Source organism: Chrysemys picta, chromosome 6, assembly GCF_011386835.1.
Source record: "Chrysemys picta bellii isolate R12L10 chromosome 6, ASM1138683v2, whole genome shotgun sequence".
In the NCBI taxonomy this organism is placed as follows: Eukaryota; Metazoa; Chordata; order Testudines; family Emydidae; genus Chrysemys; species Chrysemys picta.
The window spans coordinates 36,667,075-36,687,852 of record NC_088796.1 but is presented as its reverse complement, the minus strand read 5'-3'; the positions used below and the strand labels follow the sequence as shown (position 1 = coordinate 36,687,852).

Below are 20,778 nucleotides of genomic sequence, written 5' to 3'. Positions count from 1 at the left end.
GAAAGGTTATGATCTGCTGAAAGTCACTGTTCTATCGAAATATGTATATAAGCTATGAGAACTGTATTGTATGCATGTCACTAAAATATGCTCTGGGTTTGGGAAGCTCCCAGAGACTAGCTCTCCGGAGACAATGCCAAGGAAAGTAACCAACACCTGGTGTCAAACAACCTTGAACAGCCATTGTCCAGCAAGGGAACTACAATTCAATTACTCACCTGCATAAGGCCACACTGAGAGAATTGCTCAACCTTGCCTGGGGACTCAGCAATGCCCACCAGATATGCCTGAACTTGTGTTCTCCAAGCACATGGGTCTATGGATATAAAACTGAACACAGGGGCCCCATGCTTGGCCTTTCTCCTTTCCCCACCTATGCTGCAAGCAACAAAGACACTCAGAAGACCAAAGACTCCAACAGAGGGGATTGGCCCAGGTTTCAAGAGTGAAACCAGTGTACTATGAACTGCAATATACTGTGGGGTGAGAAAAACTGATTAATCTAGATGTTTCCCAGTCTAATAGGGTTGAGAGTTTAGACTGCGTTCTTATATTTTATTTCTTTTGGTAACCAACTCTGACTTTTTGCCTATCATTTATAATCACTTAAATCTATCTTTTGTAGCTAATAAACTTCTTTTACTGTTTATCTTTACCAGTGAGTTTGTATGAAGTGTGTGGCAAAACTGCCCAGGTTTACAAAGGCTTTCCATTGATGAAGTGGTGAATCAATTAATAAATTTGCACTGCTCGCTTTGAACAGTGCAAGACAGTATATCCCTGAGGTACAAGGTTGGGAGCTGAGGGGATTTGGCTGGTGCCTGTGTGATTCATGAGTGACTCTGGGAGCATTCATGCAATCTAGTTGGCTGTGGGGCTTCACATAATGTTAATGCTAATCCCTCCCTTATGGTGGCCAATTTTTCAAAAAAATAAAATAAAAGGGGAACTCCTGGTTATACCAGCATGCACAGGTTTGGGATGCAGCTATCTGAAAGAATCTAGTGAACCCCTCCTTCCCTGCCCTCTCAGCACAGATGGTTTTTGGTTGTGGCTTTGGGTGATCTTTGGAAAGTTTAAATCCAGTTAAAGAACACCTCACGACTAGGCCTGAACAAAAGTGTCCTCCGCTTATCAGAGACATTCAGCAAACAAAGTTCCAGGTTCTGCTTTTCATCAAATGACTTTCATATAACACAGGTCTCTGAGTCAATAAAAGTAATGACAGTCTGGCAAGTCTTTCCCCCAGAAAAGCATCATGTAGACAGGTGCTTTGGAGCTTTTAATCATGTTGGCAACGCCCGGTCTGTGTTGTGACTAAACGGTGTGACTAAAGAACACTGCAGCGCTCTCCAGTGCTGGCAATCTGACAATAACGGCCATAAGTGTATTTAATTGGCCATTTGCATGTGCAATTACTTAGTTTATGTGCATAGTAATGGTCACAACTCTCAACCGGTTGGATACAGTATATCACAAAGCCCACAAAAGAGGGAAACAGCAACTAAAACAAAAATTCATGCAGGAAACTTAAAATGCTGTGTGATTCTTTTGGTGTAAATAACTCTTAGCTCATGATTCTTGATTTCTGATGTAAATAATTTTAAACAATATAAGTGAAGGACCACCAATCCTGTGTAAAATGGGGGCTGTCCCTTGAATTGAGAGACACATAACAAGTATGGTCACAGCAACTGTGTCAGCAATTTAGGTATTTGAATATGCACACATTTTTGCATGTGCAATGGAGCATGTGCAATTTTCAAAATTTTCCAAAATGTTTTACATGTCCCAGAATGTTTAAAGCATGTGCAAAAGTGTTGTCAGGATTAGGGCTTAAATGAGATTTTTCATTCAGCAATGATGTAGAACTTAGATTAATATGAATACGTTTTTAAAGCACTGATATTCCATATACAATATATTATGTTTAACAGCTCTTTTCTGCAAGTAACATTTCTTTTTGTTGAAAAAAGCTGATAATAAATTGATGTTTAGTATTTTTCCTGTACGCAGAGTTTTATATGAACTAACTTGTTTGAATTCAATAGCTATTTTTACCACATCAATATTAACATGACATTAATTGGCTCCCTCTACTGGCCGATTTGCCACATTTATATATTTTCGTTGCCAGGTTATGTTCTGCAGCGAGCAAGCTGCGGTTGCATAACCAGTTTCCTTTCATCGCAGCATGATAAAAAAATTAAGTTATGTATGATTAACATGTGTTAAACAAGCATGAAATAGCAGCTAAATAAGAAAAAAAAGAGACTGTATAAAGAAAATGGGGCAGATTCTGCCTCACGTACATCCCTGTTGACTGTTGCCCAAGGACAGAGATGGTTGGAAGACTTCTGATGGAATCATTTTCCATTTGAAAATTCAGTTCCATCAAAAATAAAACATGTTGCAAAATCATTTTGATTTTGCCAACATTTTGTTTCAAAGAAAAAAAGGATGGTAGTGGTAGTGCGGGGGGGAGGGAGGAAGAGGGGAGTTCCAACAATGTCAAAACCTCTTCTTCCATATTTTTGGAACAAAATGTTTTGACTTTTCCTTTCAAAACAAATTTTTTTGTTTTGAATTTTTTAAATTTAAATTAAAAAAATACCATTAAAAAGTGAAAATAGAAATGGAAAGTTAATGTCTTTGAAAGAAAATGTTTGGGGTAGATCAAATCTAATTTTTTTCTGGAATTTTCCTTTGCAGTAATTTTGGGGTTCCGTTGCTAATAGGAACAAATTTCAAAATTTGAAATCCTCCACAAAGTGGAACTTAGCTTTCCACATAGCTTTACTCCAGATGCATGCAGGAGCAGCACTTGGCCTCATATGAACAATAGGCAAGTTACAAATCTATGAAGTTTTTTTTGCCAGACATAAAGCTGATGGGAGCTCTGAGTAGAACATAGGGCACATCTACACACCAACTGAGCAGTGTAATTCCCAGTTGGGATGGACGTGTACGTGCTAGCATCTAAAAAAAATCAGCATGATTGTAGTGGCTCAGGTTGGCCACTGAAGTATAATCCTGCGTGACCCCCTGAGTATGTAGTTGGGCTGCTAGCCTGGACCACTGTGGGCTCACTGCTATTTTGAAGCACTAGCTCGAGCAGAGCTAGCACGTATATATCTATCCTAGATAGGAATTACACCTCCTAGCTGCTGTGTAGACATACCCTCAGCAACAGAAGTGACTCTGGCCTGTGTGTGCGTGGACTGAATCATAAAAATATAGGAATTGCTGCACTGGATCAGACCCAAGGTCCATCTGTACCAGTACAAGTGGCTAGCACCAGAGGCTTTAGAGAAAGATGCATGAAATCCCTTAGTAGGCAAATACAGGATAATCTGTCCCCCATGAAGGTCTAATCCTAATCCCCAATAGTTAAAGATTGGTGTAAAACCTGAAACATGAGGTTTTATCTCCCCTCCTCCTAAATACTCTTTTTGTTAGTATTAACTATTATAACTGGACAGTCTTGATATCTGTATGACCAGGGCCGGCTCCAGGGTTTTGGCCGCCCCAAGCAGCCACAAAAAAAAAAAAAGAAAAGCCGCGATTGCGATCTGCGGCGGCAATTTGGCGGAAGGTCCTTCGCTCCTAGCGGGAGTGACAGACCGTCCGCCGAATTGCTGCCGAATAGCTGGGCCCGCTGCCCCTGTCCGGAGTGGCTGCCCCAAGCACCAGCTTGTCAAGCTGGTGCCTGGAGCCGGCCCTGTGTATGACCCACTAATCCCTCTTCAAATCTTGCTAAACTCTTGGCCTCATTGACAAGCCTGTCAACCGTGAGACTTAAAAAAATAAAACTAGCTCATAAATTGCACCTTTTTAAACATTGTTCATTCCGCTTTAAAATTTAGGAAAAATACATGTGTATTTGATACATCAGTTTGGGGCTCTCTGCTCCATTCAATACACTTTCCTAGCTCCCACTAATATGAATGGGATTATGAGTGCGCACAGAGGGAATAATAGGTCATGTTGATGAGGGTGTGTTTCTGTAAGGAAAAGTAATGTGCCAAAGTAGTTGCTATGGCAACTACTTGTGTTACTGAAAACAGAGGAGTTAAAAAAAAATCAGTTCTAAGCACTTGGGGGCAATTGTTGGGACATATTCTGTTCTGCCAGATGGCAACAGCTCCTTTCTGCCAGCTTTTAAGGCCTGGTTTATGGTCCTTGTTTGCATGGCTGTTTTGGATACGTGTCTCTTCAGCTAGATGTGGCACAAGGAAGGTGGGTGCAATTGGATAGAATGTCTCAGCAGGGCGAACAGTATTGCAGCCAACACAATGCTTTTCAAAAGGGAAAGTGGTTATGACAAGAATCTAAAATAAGGTAATATAAGCAGAAAAGTGAACAGATTCCCCAGCTTGGGATTTGACCCAGACCTATGATCAAGGGTATGAAAGACTCTCTTCATCTCTGCTTCCCAACTAGCTGCTCTTAGCCTTTCCCCTAAGCACTTGTGCAAGGAAAGGAAGAAGGTGAGCTGAAGTTTATCACGTATTCACTAGGAACCAAAAAGTGTCCTGCCACAGTGAGTTTTAACGAATGGCAAAAATGTATCTCTTTATAGAAGTGACTGGTGAACCTCCAAAGGGTTAGGGGTTGGATTTTGGTAACCCCCTGAACATCTGGATGCTTATCCAAAATATTAGGATCTGTGGAGTCTGCTAAATTGGGTAGGAAATCTTAACAATATCAAGTTCTTGTGAGATTTTGTTATTTCCTGATTCTGGCTCAGTCAAAATACCAAAAAGATCGCTTTTCTTGTGGTATGAAAGTACTTCCACTGTTCGGCAGAACAAAGGACAGAGATGCACAAAGCTGCATAATAATTATCCCTGTGGTTAAGACTACCACCTAGAAATCAGTCTGACTCACAGATCCTCCTGCCTCATTTACACCAGTGTACAAGTAGAGTAACTCCACTGATTTCAATGGGATGTGTCTGGATGTGTCTCTCTATGTTGTAAATAATAATCCAAGCTTTCTGAATTTGGAAAAAAGTTTCAGTTGATGTTTTGGCTAAAGATTTGACTTGTTTTTTTTTAACTGGTTAAACTATTCTCTTTTGTACATATAAGCAGTGAGCTTTTCACTTTTACTAAACAATGTATGTGGGATTTTAGAAAGTGGGTCATAGGACTGTATGAAACAAATAATATTAGCAGGGCTGTAATGGGAGGGACAAGAAAATTACCAACTCAGACACCCTGAACCCAGAGGAATTACTGATAGCTGGCTTGCAAGCCCCTTATAGTGTTGTTTTGGGCAAGTATATGTAGGTGGTTGGTGGAAGCACATCAATTTCAAAGGGATATGCATGTGAGTAGCATGGACTGTGGTCTCCAATTGCTGTGCTGACAATTCAGTAAGGAACTAAAGGGCAGATCTCCAGCCTAGAGTAGGAGCTTCCGAAGCTTAGAACTCCTCATAGTTAATTGAGGCTGGAGAAGCTAATTTTACTGTGTTACTCTTACCACTCACCGTTTTCTCATAACTGATTCTGCTCTTAGTTTTCTATGTACTTTACTTTGTTTCCTAGTTTGAGTGTGTGTGTGTGTGTGTGTGTGTGTGTGTATAATAGTCTGTTATTGTTTTCTGTATTTAGTAACTCTTACCATACTTTCAATCTAAGGGATGGAATAAAGAACTGACTATGATGCAATACCAAACAAGTCTCTAGTCTAAACTAATGCGAGGGCTCCTTCAGGAAACTGTATGGGTAGCAGTGTCATGTCACAGCTCTGAATAAACCCACCACTGGATGCAGCATTAGCTGTGTACCCCATTCTAATGACATTACAGTTCTAATGATTCCAACACAAATAATTCACGTCAGCCAGCAAAATTAGAAGGCAGGTGCTGCATATAATTTGCTATTGATATATTTCTTTATACTGGCAGATGGATGAACTTTTCGTTAAAATTGTTGCAGCAATTAGTGACAGTACTCAATGCAACGTTACAAGCAATCACAAAACTCGCTTATCATTTCGCTTCTTACCAAGTTGCTCTGCTAAATGTTTGCCTCTCTCAGTGGAGATTACCCGCTCGTCCTCCATGTCGCATTTATTACCGACCAAAATAACCTGGGCATTATCCCACGAATATGTTTTGATTTGAGTTGACCTTAAAAAGAGAGAGAGAGAAATAAAGAGTTAAAGCAAATAAAACTGCCCCAAAAATCAAATTCAAACAATCATAACAAAGCAAATGAGGACAAAACTGACATCTGGTCTAAAATGGTTCTATGCAGTTCTGGCTTTCAGATAAGCATAGGGTTGTATGACGCAACATATAGGAGCAATATTAGTATAGTCTACAATCCCCCTGGTCAGAAGACAGAACCCTTTCAGGGTTTCTTCTGCCAGCAGCCCTTCTTCCTTTTATTACTGAAAAGTAGCTGCCCTGCTACCCCCCTCCCTCCCTCCCTCCCTCCCAGCATAAAAAGGATGTATTTTCACATTGGAACAAAAGCCCTTCCAACTGAACCAGAGTGTTTTTTAGAAAAAAAATGAACAGTTTATTCATATATTATCTTCCACCTTTCAAAATTAGGATCTAAAATTAACAGCAAAACTTCACAGACATTCTGGCTTCCTCCTATTATTCCTTCCCAGCACATTGCTCTGGAGCCCTTTGTTCTAACAGGGTTCAAACCTCCCCTTTGGTTTTAGACATATGTGCCACCACGATATTGTCTTAGATAATTTTTGACACTATATCACAATCTTGCTTCCTGACTTTAGGCAGCAGCAAACCAGTCTTATCATGGTTCTGTTTCTTTTTTTAAACATTTATTTATGATAAATCCACAGAATTAAGTAGCTGCTGCTGCTGCTGCTGCAGAATTTGGTTCCATTGTACAGAGAGGCCCTGGTTAGGCATAAGAGAAGGTTAAATGGCATCATAATGCTGTTGCTCAGTTACTTTTGAAACTGGAAAGTGCTGGTTGTACACCCAATAGTGACACTTTCCCATCACATAGCTACTCTATGCATATATTTGGAAGTCCATAGGTATGCACAAAACCTACCATGTTGTACTTTACCCAGGTACCATGGTAGAGAGACTATGTGGGAAATCCTCCACTCTGGTTGTACTCAGTGCAAGACCAGAGGATGGACATGTGCAAAAATGACTCTAGGCCACCTTTGTAACACCCTAGATCCTGTGGCCAATCAACCTATGTCCAGATACCCCACACAAGTTAGAGCAGCCAACACACAGCCCTCAAACATTCATTCCAGAAGCCGGATATCACTGGCGCATGGAGGGGCTCAGCCACTCACTGCTCTCCCAATGACACATCACCTGCACTGAGGCCATAGGGTGAGTGGCATAGAATTTGCTACTGGAGCTCCACACCACCTAAGGATTTGCACTGCATGGGGATTTTCAAGGGGCTGATTAGGCTGGCTTTAGGGCGACTTTGCTCCACCACAGTAAGCAAAAGGCAGATGAAGTGGGGCTAAAGATCTAGACCTACATATTTGGCATTTAAGTATTTAATGACGATATGTGATCTGAAGTATTTGTTTACACACTGTTCTCATTGGTCTGCCATGCTTTTCCCTACTTTAAAATGGGAATTCTACTACACATTTTTGGAAGCAAGTTCTCAAATGGCTATTTCATGTAATATATCATCAGTAAGGCTAAGATTTTGTCATGGATATATTTTTAATAAAAGTCATGGACAGGTCACAGGCAATGAACAAAAATTCACAGAAGCCTGTGATCTGTCCGTGACTTTTACTAAAAATATCTGTGAGAAAATGGAGAGCTGCGGGGTCCCCACACCTCATGTGGCAGCTGGGCAGGTACGAGGCCCTGGCTCGGAGCTTGAGGACCCCACCGCCCGTGGGGCTTGGACCTCCAGGGTCCCCTGATGCCTGCAGATTGGAGCTGTAGGGTCCTGCATTCAGGACCGGCTCTGGCTTTTTTGCCGCCCAAAGCAAAAAAAAAAAAAAAAATTGGGGCAGCCAGAACGGCAAAGCAAAACAAAAAAACCAAAAAAACCCTGTGGCGCGGCCGGAGCGGCAAAGCAAAAAAACAAAAAACAACCTGCGGCGTGGCCGGAGTGGCAAAGCAGGAAAAAAAAAAATTCTGCGGGGCGGCTGGAGCCAGGGTGCAGGTGCTAGCGGGGGGGAGGGGGAGGGAGGGGGGGGAGAGAGAGAAAGGGGGCAGCCAGGGCTTCAGCGGGACGCTCACCACGCGGCCCTGACTACTGTGCCGCCTGCTGGGAGGGCTCCGGGCTTGCTACAGACCTGGCACCGGCTGGGGCAGACAGAGCGCGCAGACCGCTCCTAGCAGGGCGCACCCCTCCTTCGCGCCGCCGCCTCCTACAGGGCGGCCGGATCAGCGAACAAAAAAAAAAAAAGCGGCCGTGCCGCCCTAGGATTGGGCAGAATGCCACCCCGTTGAATCTGCCACCCCAAGCATGAGCTTGCTCAGCTGATGCCTGAAGCTGGCCCTGCCTGCAGTGGCTTGGAGCTCTGGGAACCCCTGCTGCCCACAGCACCCGGGAGCTCCAGCGTACCCCCGCCGCCCTGGAGGGGCCCCACCGCCCACAGTGTCTGGGAGCTGTGGGGTACCCCCACCGCCTGCAGTGCCTCGGAGCTCGGAAGGGGTGGCGGGGGGGACCCTGCAGCTCCCAGCCACTGCGGGCTGAAGTCATGGAAATCTCTGGAAGTCACGGACTCCATGACTACCGTGACCTCCGTGACAAAATCATAGTCTTAATCATCAGGTCCTATAACTAAAACAGTCTATAGAGGTCAGAATTTTATTAATATTTATATTATACTTAAAGATACTATTGCTTAGAAAATAGGACACCATAAATTAGTTTTGGCAGAAATGTATTTTTGGAACCATGCTGAGTTCTTATGGAATTTGTGGTTAATCAGAATACAGTTAATAATTTTCACCAGAGCTACAATGGTTGCCGAGGTAAACTTGCAGATGGCAGTAACTCAAATCTCAGACATTGTCAACCCATTAGTGACTCTTATTTGTGATCAGTTATGAGTTCAAGCCCATTGGCATTTTATATCTCAGTGGAAAATGGAAGATATTTTAAAAAATAAAACATAGTGAGAGTAAAATAAATAGTTCTAGTCAACGAGTAAATTAGTCATGCATTTATATGCAAGGCTGAAATCCTAAATGAAAATGTTTTCACTGTAAAACCATTTGTTTGGTTTACACGTGTATGCATCACACATACTGGTTTGGGTGTCTTTGAACATAAGAATTAGAAACACCCTTTATTAAAGAGAGTGTTATTGTGCCTTCTACTACGTGAGAACCTGTGCATACAAACACAGCTCTTCTCACTAAAAAAAGTCTAATAGTCTTTGATAATCTGACTGGTCTAGATCTCATTTTGAAGTTGTAGGGAGTTCTTATTTCAGCTAAAAGTTAAGAGATCTTGTCCTTACTAATGACAGTACAGGGTCAGAGAAAGAAAATTTGACCCCAAGTTCTCACTAGTCTTACATGGTCTGCTTCTGTTCACAGATGACTTTGTAGTGCAGAAGTGAAAATGACTATCTGTGGGGGTATTCAGTGCAAATTTCCCTCCCACCCCTGCACCACTACACTGTCACATCAATAGGAGAATGGATTCAAAAGAATTTAATAGGGCCACCACCATTATGTTTTCCTCTGACATACATTTCAACTAATGGCTTCTATAGATCTTTTCATCCACAAGTCACCACAAAAGCCAACACAAAGATCTATTAAAACACAAATTTCCCCCTTCCTTGCATAGATGACTTTTCAAATGGCAGAGCCTTCTGACAGACCCAAACTATGTAGTTTTGTCCTTGAAAAGAACTTTAGCCTCAGGAAAACTGAAGACATGAAAAGGCAAAGCTGATATTTGCAGCGAGCTGAATACAGCAATTGTTGTCCAGTCTGACTGACCTACTGTATAGCAATAGTAATTTACCCTGCAAGTCTTTCATATGCTAGTTGCATTGTAGCACACAATCTACAACATGCTTTAATTTTTTTAATGTCTGGGCACCACAGACACATGTTAATGCAGCAGTTCAATGATCTATTCTTTCCAGTGATCAACTCAAGTCTTGTATTGCAATTCAGCTGCTTGCAAGACAAGAGTGTTGGTGAAATGCTGACTAAAGCAACACTATTTTCTCTTCTAAATATAGTACAGTATTCTGCAGTAACGCCTCAAAGCACTACAATTCACACTAATGTTACTGTATTGTTTTGGACTATTACTTTAGAACACTATCAATATTATAGTCTTTTTTTTTCATTCGGTTTGGTGGTGTCAGCCATTTGTGTGGAAGCTATACTGTAGCAGGCAGCTGCCTCTTCAGAAAGACAGCAGTTAAATTCTATTTTGTGTACAATAAAACTATAAACAATTATTTAAAAACAATAGTCCAGAAAGGCTCACGTGCATGCACGCACACACATATAGTTTTGCTCAAAGGCTCAAATCCTTCCTATTTCTGCTGTAAAATAATGAAATTTAACTCTTATCTCTCAAAATAACAAGCAGGCTCTTTAGATTAGTGGGGTGTGGTATGTTTTTATATGTTTCCTTACAGTACCACTTACAGAAGCAGGGAATAATATCACAGCATTGCCTAGACAGAGTCATTTTCTGTCACCTCATCTCTTACGAACACACAGCTTTCAAAGGGGGAATGAGCATGTCTTTTATGAACATACCATTACAGAGATTGAGTCAGAACACCTTGGGACACCAGCACCGTGCATTCTCAACTACCCCACATTTGAAACAGTTGCTAGAATGCCTGTATTTAGCATTCCCTCTGATGGGAAATTACCAGCTATGGGCCAATAGCCCGAGATCTTTATTCAGGTAAAACTCTCCCTGAGTTCAATGGAAGATTTACCTGAGTACGGATTTGGTCTTTAGAAAGCAGGACCAAATTTTCAAAAGGCAGGAGACCTGGTCCGTGTGCAAAAGTGGACCCCTCCACAGCTGCACATGCACTACTTCAAATGCTTGTGCATGCAAATGACATTTGCTCAGGTAACCATTTGCGTATGTATTTGTGTGTGCAATTATTGGGACGAAACAAGCATTTGGACAGGCATACCTTGGGGATTCCATTTTTGAAAATGTACCCACATAAGGTTTATCCTTAGCAAATGGTACAAATCCCCAAATATGTCATTATTGCACCCATGACAATTCTCTAGAATAGTCTTATCCACTCATGGTGATGTTTGCAAACAGAAACATTTGGAAACCTGTGCATTAATAAGCCCTAAGACCCATCAATGCCTTAGTGTATTTATCTCCTGTGGTAGGTACATTCTCATTCAGGGGGGTACTGAAGAGACCTATGGTCTTCCCTCCACTCCCATCTTAAATAAGAAACTATTGAAATGTACTGCAGGTCTGAGCCCTGGCATGTGGGTGCTATTCTTGGGGCAAGCATGGTACTGGCATGGTACAAGATGTTTCTTTCAGTGGGAAAATGCCAGCACTGAAGGAAAAAGGAGTGCCAAGCCTTTCCTCCAAAGCCTCCTAGAAGTTGGAGGGTTGGACACAGGGAGGGCAAAGGTTTTTAAAAAAAAGCTAGGAGCCCAAGGGAGGGGAAGAGAGGGCATTCTGGAAGAGGTCACATAAAAGTTCAGGTAGTCTGATAAGGTTCAGATATACCCCCCAAGTTTTGGGTGCTTATTCTGAATAGTATTTCTGAGTATTTTGAAGCACAGCTGTCACAGATCACGTTAGCTTACTGATAGGGAATTACCACCCTATATCATTGGTCAGTCATTAGTCAGTCATAAATTCAGAGTGTGACATGCCTTTCACTTCACTAAGAGACATATGCCACGAGAGAAATTAAGGCCGAGTGGTATGAACAGAAGACTGGGACCAGTGACTCCTGAGTGCTAATTCCAAGAGAAAAGAAGAAAGTTCTGAACTAGCCTTCATTTTTGAGCTGTGTGTCTCAGGGATGCAATAAACAGAAACTCCCCCTCCCCCTTTGGCAGCTTTGAAGCCTCTATCCGTTAAATGGGCAGATCCCCTGAGTGGGTACTGGTTTGGTTTAGTTTTAACTCCTAGCCTTATTTTCCTACATGAAATGGATCACTCCTCTCTAGATGAGAACATCCAAAATAAAACAAAATAAATTAGTCACACCTCTTGCTAGCATCCCACCACAAAGTCTCTCACACTTTGCAGATTTCCACTTAATTATGCTCTCATGATGCTCTAAAAGAAAAATGTATAAAACAAAGACTATTTCTACTAGTACTGTTCACTGTATCACATATGGATTACTTGATAAATGAAGACACTTGCTTCTATAAAAAAACTTTACCTACCTTTGCGTAACTGTTGTTCTTCAAGATGTGTTGCTCATGTCCATTCCATTCTCGGTGTGTGTGCACGCCCACATGCACAGTCAGAGATTTTTGCCTTAGCGGTATCCATAGGGTAGGCTGTATTGCCCCCTTGAGTGCCACGAACTGCAGGGTGTAACCTGAGTATATTACTTTGAGCACCCAATGGTCTGAGGTCTGCTGAGATCAGGCTGAACAGAAGGGGTGAAGGCGGTCGAGGAAAGAGTGGGAGGGTGAATCCTGGGAAGTGACTGGGGTGTTGTCCTCAATAACACCCTTAAAATGTACTGCTTCTGGCCTCCTTGGTTCCTGGAAGGTCCAGGCTGAACAGACGAACGGAAAGATGATAGGTGTCACCGCTCAGACCCTTGTCTCGATCCTTTCTCCTGTAGGTGCCCAGCCGGGGAGTCCTCCAGGACCTAGACTGTGGAGGTGGAGGGCGGAACGGTTCCTGGCCTGCTAAGGAGTATGGAGGCCCAAGGAGCGGAAGGTGGCACAGGAGTCTTTAAGTCCATGGAGTCTCATGTCCGTGAGCTTGGAGAAGAGCCCCGTCCCCTCAAACGGGAGGTCCTGTATAATGGCCTTCATCTCCTGGGATAACTTGGAGGACTGCAACCAGGAGCTGCACCTCATGGCCACTGCGGAGGCAACTACCCTGCCACGGAGTCAGTAGCATCTCGGGTCATTTGAAGGGCCCCCTTTGCCACTGCTGTGCCTTCATCCACTAAAGTGGCGAACTCCTGGGCTCGGTCCTGCGGGAGGGCCTCCTTGAATTTGTTTAGGGAGTCCCACAGGTTAAAACTGTACCTGTCTAACAGGACCTGGTGGTTAGACACCCAAACTTGCAGGCTTGCCATCAAATAAATCTTTCTGCCAAATAAGTCCAGTCTCTTGGTGTCTTTGTTTTTCGGAGTGCCACTGCTTGGCCCTGCCTGTCCCTTTCATTAACAGGGGACACGACCAGTGATGCTGCTGGAGAGTGTGTGTACAGATATTCGAACAGGTTTGCAGGGATGTAGTACTTCTTTTCCGCCTTCTTAGAAGTAGGAGGAATCTAAGAGGGGGGCTGCACAGCGATTTGCAAGATTAAGAACTCCTGGGTGGACAGGCAGCACAACCTGGGACAGGGTGGAGGAGGATATAATGTTGAAGAGGTCATCAGACTCCTCCGTGACCTCCTCAATTTTTAAGTTCAAGTTGGCAGCCACCCTTTTAAGGAGGGCCAGGTGCTCCTTGAAGTCATCATGGGGGCTGTCTGTTTGGGAAGTACCTGCTGCCGCTTCGTCCGGAAACGATGATGATGACTGCACTGCCGGTACTGTGTTCTGATTCTGGTGCTGGCGGTGCCGGGAGCAGTTAGTCTGAGGCAGCCAGGGAGCACTGGTGGGAATATGGGACTGGCATTATGGGCACGCCCCCAGGGGTCCAATACGGCCATTGAGCGGGCCCTGTCCCTGCTGCTATGCCGTCGCTACAGGTGCTGTGCCAGTTTCACGGGTCGGCGGCGAATCACTCCTCCTTAGCAAGGGACTGAACTCCCGGTCCGACTCCGACCATTGCCATTCCGGCAGCCAAGGTGGAGCCATTGAGTCTGCTGATTGACCGATTGACCCTGGTCTGCAACCAGCCAGGCAAGCACTGGTGCCTGCCCAATGAGCGGTACCGGGGGGGATGAAGACCGGTGCCGCAACAGGGAACAATCCCGCCCCGGAGGGGTCCGATGTCTGGTAGTTCGTCTGGGAGATGGTGACCTGAGCCATGGCGATCTTTGGCGGGAAGCTCGCCAGTACTGGTGGTACGGGGACCGGTGCCTCAACTCCAGTGTCCCACATCTTGTAGGGGGAGAGCACAGCGTTGGGGACTTGGGTCTTCTGACCGGAGACTGGAGATGTGCTGCTGGGGTGCTAGGCCACGGAGATGGGAATCTACGCCTGCAGTCCGGGGATCAAGGATGCTCCACTGCCCTATGGGGCAGTCCCATGACTGGATTGCCCTTAGGTGTTGGGGCCTTAAGCGGAGTCTGGCGCCTGGAGCAGTGTCTACGGTGCTGATTGGCCTGCTTGTTCTTTAGCCGCAGGAGCTGCTTTGGGCAACAAGGGCCCTAGGAGAAGCTGGGGTCCCCTGCTGCTCCTCCGAGTCAGATTCCTGGCCGGGCTGGGGGGTCCGACCTCAGTGGTACCCCTGTGAAGTCCCGGGGCAGGCACATGGCTGGGAGGGAGAGGGGAGAAGCGGAGCTGGAGCGTGCTCAGGGGAGAAGGCAGAGAGGAGGAGAGCTGGGGCGGGGCGGGGCGGGGAGCTGCCAGTTGGTGCAGAGTGCCCACCAATTTTTCCCTGTGGGTGCTCGAGCCCCGGAGCACCCATGGAGTCGGTGCCTATGGCATAGGGTTGGCAGCGCGGCACTCAAGAGGATGCTACAGATGACTCTATGGATACCGCTAAGGCAAAAATCTCTGACGACTGTGCACATGGGCGCACACACACCCCTAGAATGGAATTGACATGAGCAAGCACCCGAAGAAGAATATATCTGTCAACAATGACAAACTCCTTCTATAGACATCTGTAATCCGTGCATTGTTTTTTGAATCCAAAGCTCCCCAATGTTTGGTAGATCATATTCACTGTTGGCAGTCAGTCCCTACTGACTATACTCCAGAGGGGATCATGCACATTGTTTATTTCAGCAAGTTCAGGAACATACTGGGCTTCTGATGGGCTAGTTTCAGACAGAAGTATGCAATTAACTGGAGTGCAGTATCCTGCCAAATAAACATTTATGTGCTAAGGCTACTGCTGAGGCTGTGCTGAGTTCCTAACAATTCTTGCCTCCTGCCCAGGAACAATTCTACAGAAAGCCAGGAGTTTGGATGGGCTGCCAGCTGCTGCAAAATTGTTATATGAATTATGGTGTATCCCAGGTTGGCTTTACTATAACACTTTCAATTATTGAAGCCTCAGCATTATGCATCTGCAAGTTTGGATGTTTATCTGAACCTGTGGAGGCCCGGCCCAACTCCTGTTCCGAAATAAGCTCCCTCCCTTTATGTGCAGTAGCCTTTGTGAGGGAGAAAGCTGAGTAGCCCCATTCCCCCATGTCTTCAAGGAAGGACAGAAGACCTGATCTTCCGGCAGCATGTTCAGGAGGCATCACTCTCTGCTAGTGATTGGACAGACATAGGGCATCTCCCCTACTCTCTCTCCAGTGGGGAATGTTTCCTTCTTTTCATGTGGAGGGAGGAGGAGGCTCTAGCATTCTTCTCAGTTCTCTCTGTTGGACATGAGGCAGATTTGGAGGTTTTGCCACCCTACTGCATGTCCTCTATTCTCTAGTGAGTAATCCCAGGTACCCTGACTCCTCCTCTGTGTCCTCCTTTGTCTTTTAGACCTTTGTGATTCCCAGTGTCTCCCTGGGTCCTCCCACATCTCACTTTATGTCCTTCAATCCCATGCATCCACCAGGTCTTTCTATTTACCTTTTGGTCTTCTCTCTCCCACTCAGCCCCTGGGATGGGATGGGGGTGGGAGCACTACAGAACTATTCCCAGTCCCATCCCGTCAGTGCTCAGGCTGGGTGGTCATTTGGATGCTGCCTGCTCTCTGGCTGCTCTATGTTTAGCTCTCACACCCTGCAGGGGGCAGAGCAGCTGAGTAAGGAGACAGAAAGCCAAGGTAGCCTCAGTCCTTCCACCTGTTTCCCATGACAACTCATTATGGCAGGAGGCAATCCATCGTTTTAAAATCAGCTGTTAGCTGAGCTGCCTGGGACAACAAAAACCTAGGATTGAGGTTAAAAACCTGGCCACTCTGGGCCAAAATGGGATTGTTGGCAAGCACTATCCTGGGCAGCAGGCTCAGGTAAACATCCAATATTTGGATGCTTATTTGAATCCCAAATTTCTTATGGCTCTGATCATTTCCATATTCCTACTGTATTAAAAATATCCATTCACCAGAATGCACCCAACTCAGTGGCAGTCGGGGACTCTACACAGCTCCAAGAAACACAACTAGTTTGGAGAATTATCCCTGGAAAAAATATTTTCCAACTACTAACTAAGAAAACGTAAAGTTTGCAACTTTTGAACACCAGTCAAAATATCCAGGCTCAAACATTCTGTTCCTCCTGCCATGAGCTGAGCTAACAGGAACCAATGTATAATTCAGAATAAAATTTTTATAAAAACTCTGTGTCTCCATCCAAAGGTTTAAATAGTCATCACGAAGAGAAGACGCAATGACTTTGAGTGTGCCCTGCTCATAAAAGATTCAAAGGGGAGTGGGCATGTTAGAATCTCTTAACATGTTCCCTATGCGTCACTTCACTGTTAATTTAATGACTGCTGATTTTAGTGCTGAGATGTCCATCTGTCCCATTCAACTAGGCTGAGTGAATCTGCTCTGTCAGTCCCAATTCTACTCTGTCTTGGAGGAGGCAATACTAGTGTGTTACAGACAGCAGAGTAAGTCCCCCAGTGGGACAGTGGACCAGCATGGACAGGGGCAGAGGAGGCTGAGGAATGCCAAGAATCAAAACAATTTAAAAAAATGCTTTTTCTTCAGAACCACAGAGTGGGAAGGAAATGGGAGCCACTGAGAAGTGGAGGGAGAAATAGAAATGGGATATACCAAATATTCTGTTGTTGGTAAACTGATTTTTCCAGCAACAGGCCTCGATGCATAAATATTGACCAGGTTGGTCAAACAGCATTCCACAAACTCAATTCTGTCTGAATTAACGGGCAAATATAGTTTAAAATGCACTTTAGTTGTGAAATAAACCCACACTGACGGAAGCTGAAGAATATCAATGACTCAATACCTCCTACTGTCAGACTTTATTTTCCTTGTGCAAGGTCCTGCTGTGTGCATCTTCCAACTACAGGCTACATTTTTTACCTTCCCTGGGAGGCACATAAATTGAACATGCAGAAGCTGTGTGACAGGTGTGACATTAATGAAGTTCTGGTTCATTTGCTGCTAGCAGACTAGTTAAGAGAAAATGAGCATTACACAGAAAATCACAGCTTTGTCCTACTACGGTAGAAACTGGGTCTACTGTAAGTCAAATTCTTTTATTTTTACCAGTGAACAAGACTGAAAGGAAACCTTATCAGGAAAATCTGCCATAAACCTCTGTGGCAGCAAATTCATAAATGAACACCACAAGCCACATTCCAGTTCTGAGATAACAAGAATAAAAATATATTTGTAATCCTTTCAGCTGGTAGCAGTAAGCTAACCTCCTGATCGAATGCATTTATTTTGTTTTGGTAACAACACGCTAGGAAATGTGACCCTAGCTTCTAACCTCTCAATTCAGAAACAGATTAGTGCCTTCAGAAAAAAAGAAGAGCTAAACATTAAAGTAAAAAGGTCACATCCTAAATGACATCTATTTTCACGCCAGTATATTAACGGCTCTCTGATTATCCCAATATGGTATGTGTATATGCTATATGCCAGCCCAGTAATGTCAGCTATTGAGAATGATCTGGATGTGCAATTAACACAACACAGGGAGAACAGACATTTCAATGGGTTGTAAGTATATAGTCCTGTGTGGCACTTTGGATATGGGGGATAGGCATCATGAATTTTCTTCCCTCTCTAGCCAATTCTTCTCATCTATTAAACATGTAAATACCCTTTCTACCCAGTGTCCTCCAGTAAGCATATGGGGCATGGCATGGCCATCCACTTGTGGTCATATTCAGGCTTCACAAAACCCAAAGAGCTCCTTGCCTAAGTTCCTGCAGGTCTCCCAGTGAGTCCTGCTACTGAGCACAGAGCTGCTTCTTGTGCTGCAGCCTCTTCAGTATGACCTCTTTGTGACATCACACCCCATATTCTTCATAGAACTATTGTTATGATATGAATATGGCATAACTAAGATATGTTTTATGCAAGATGGGTCATGTGAGGTATCATTGAAAAGGTTATGATTAGAGCTCCGGGTCTGTCATGGAGGTCACGGATTCCATGACTTTATACGACCTCCGTGACTTCTGCAGGGGCCAGTGTGGTTGATCCCAGCACTGCCCAAGCAGCTGGCTCTGGAGTGGCCCCAGAGCCAGGCAGTGGCTCCCGGCCAGCTGGAGTGTCCACAGCCCCAGGCTGGAGCATCTGTAGTCTGTGGCACCCGGGAGCTGGAGCTGCTGTCCCCAAGGCGCTCCCCTCTCCCAACACCCCCCCCGATGCGCCCTTCACTAGCAGCCCCCCCAACACACACCCAGCGCCCCCCCCATTTAAACACAGGTATAAATCATGGACAGGTCACGGGCCGTGAATGTTTGTTTATTGCCTGTTATCTGTCCATGACTTTTACTAAAAATACTCGTGACTAAATCGTAGCCTTAGTTATGATTTACTGAATGTATTTATCCAATTAGTATGTATGTATCATTTCTGTATCTGAAGTTAGGAATATTGTCTATGTAACAATTACAACTGTGTGGGTATGTGCTTGGGAAACACCCACCAGAGAGTAAGCAATCAGCCTTAATGGGCCATTCCGAAGATATGGATGCCCCATATTCCCAGGAGGTCCTTCCTGTGGACCTTGCAAATAAACCTTGTCTCATGGTTGCCCTGACACTACAAGGTCATGTGATAATGTCACCTGGTACAAAATACCACCTTGGACACTGCTGGTACTTTTCCACTGGAAACAAAGGCTTCCTGCCTTATGTAAATTCTATTTAAGGCTGGGAAGCAAGGCAATCTAGACTCTCCTCCATTGCCTGCCCAGGAAGGAAGATTGCTAAAAACACCTGAAGGGAAAAGCAGGGTTGAGTCCAGTCTAAGACAAGGATCTAGTCTGTAAAGAGAAATAACTGGACCTCTAAGCTACAGAAACCCTGCAACTTGCCTAAAACAACATTTAGGGTGAGAAATTACATTTTGTAACCTGTTTCTTGAGTGTATTAAGCTCAGTTTATGTGTTTGTTTTATTTGCTCAGTAATCTGCGTTTTTATGTTTACTATTCCTTATAATCACTTAAAATTTACCCTTTGTAGTTAATAAACTTATTTCTTGTTCATTTCAAAACCCAGTTTGTGCATTTCATATCTGGGGGTGGGTAAAAAGCTGTGCATATCTCTCTCCACATTGAGGGAGAGGGCAAATTTTTATGAGCTTGCACTGTGCAGATCTTTCTATACAGCGCAAGACAATATTATTTTGGATTTACTCCCCAAAGGGGGAGTGCACATGAGTGCTGGGTGAACCCTCAAGCTAATTCCTCCCACACAGAGCTGATCTCAGTGTCTCTGTGTCCATTTGCAGCTGGGGGTGTCCCTACCTGTGTGCTGGAGAAGGCTTCAGGGCCTAGCACAGCTAGGACAGGGTGAGGAAACCTAGGCTGGTGAAACAGGTGGAACCAGTGTGACCCCAGCACATACGGTGTCATCATGAACGGTGGGTCCAACCCATCACATTCTCTTGACCTTCCCCTTTTCTCTGGCCTCCATATTTCTCTGTCTCTCAGCCCTTTCCTGGGCCTCTTTCTTCCCCTTCATCAGCCTCCCAATTTCTCTTTGCCTTCTCTGGGATCTCTTTTAACCCATTTCTCCTCCACCTTCTGGCCATCCCCTACACATCTTTAAAGCCCCTTCTCCATTCCTCCCAGCTTCTCTTTCCCTTCTTCTTTCCTGGATTATTTTCTCTCATGTTCCCAACTTTTGCCTGTAGCCCACAATGGGATCCGAGAAGCAAAACTTTCATGTCCCAGATCTGGACTTAAGGATTCTGCAATAACGGCTTTCCACACTTGAACTTCACCAAAACTAAACCCATCTGTTTGAAATCTTCACATAGGATCGTATGAATCTTACTAGAAAGTCAAAGGCCATTCAGAGAAAGTGTTTTATGAGATAGATTATTTTATGTTTTTAGAAGCTTCCCAATATCTTGCATCACTTACACCACAAACTGCAAAATAAGGCCGAATAGAGCCCACTGAGGAGGTTTTTGATTGTGTAGGTAGAGCATTTTTTTTTTCTGAGTATTGTTGTGGAGGGGGGGAAAGGCAGATGTCACAGAAACTGAAAACAAACAGAACAGAGAGAGAGGCAGAGGCAAAAAGCAAAAAAGCCAAGCACATTGTGACCCTGGAAAGAGTGAGAGAGTGAGCTTTTGGGACTGTTGGCTAAAGAGGCTTGGGGCTGTAAGTTAAGAAATGTCTCCTTTTGTCCTTGATTCCTGCTGCATTCAGGAAAGCAGGACATTATACATCCCTTGTAAATAATCAAGATTGCATCAAGGAAAATACCAGACACCATCAATTTCTACTTTCAGCCAGAAGATCCTCAGGTCCCCAAACTCTGACTAGCCATGCGGGTCAAAAAGCAGAAACAGTTTCTATATTTCACAGCTGTGCAGGATGGAAAGGGGAA

General features: G+C 44.3%; 1 protein-coding gene across 2 annotated transcripts in view; it reads right to left on the bottom strand.

Annotated features, from left to right (window-relative positions):
* RAB3C (RAB3C, member RAS oncogene family) overlaps positions 1-20,778 on the bottom strand; it is a 207,796-nt gene that overhangs the window by 14,409 nt on the left and 172,609 nt on the right. For both annotated transcript variants that reach the window (XM_005306604.5, XM_005306603.5), the window contains exon 4: positions 6,017-6,141. In XM_005306604.5, coding sequence (XP_005306661.1) covers positions 6,017-6,141 — 125 coding nt within the window. The remainder of the gene's footprint in view (positions 1-6,016; positions 6,142-20,778) is intronic.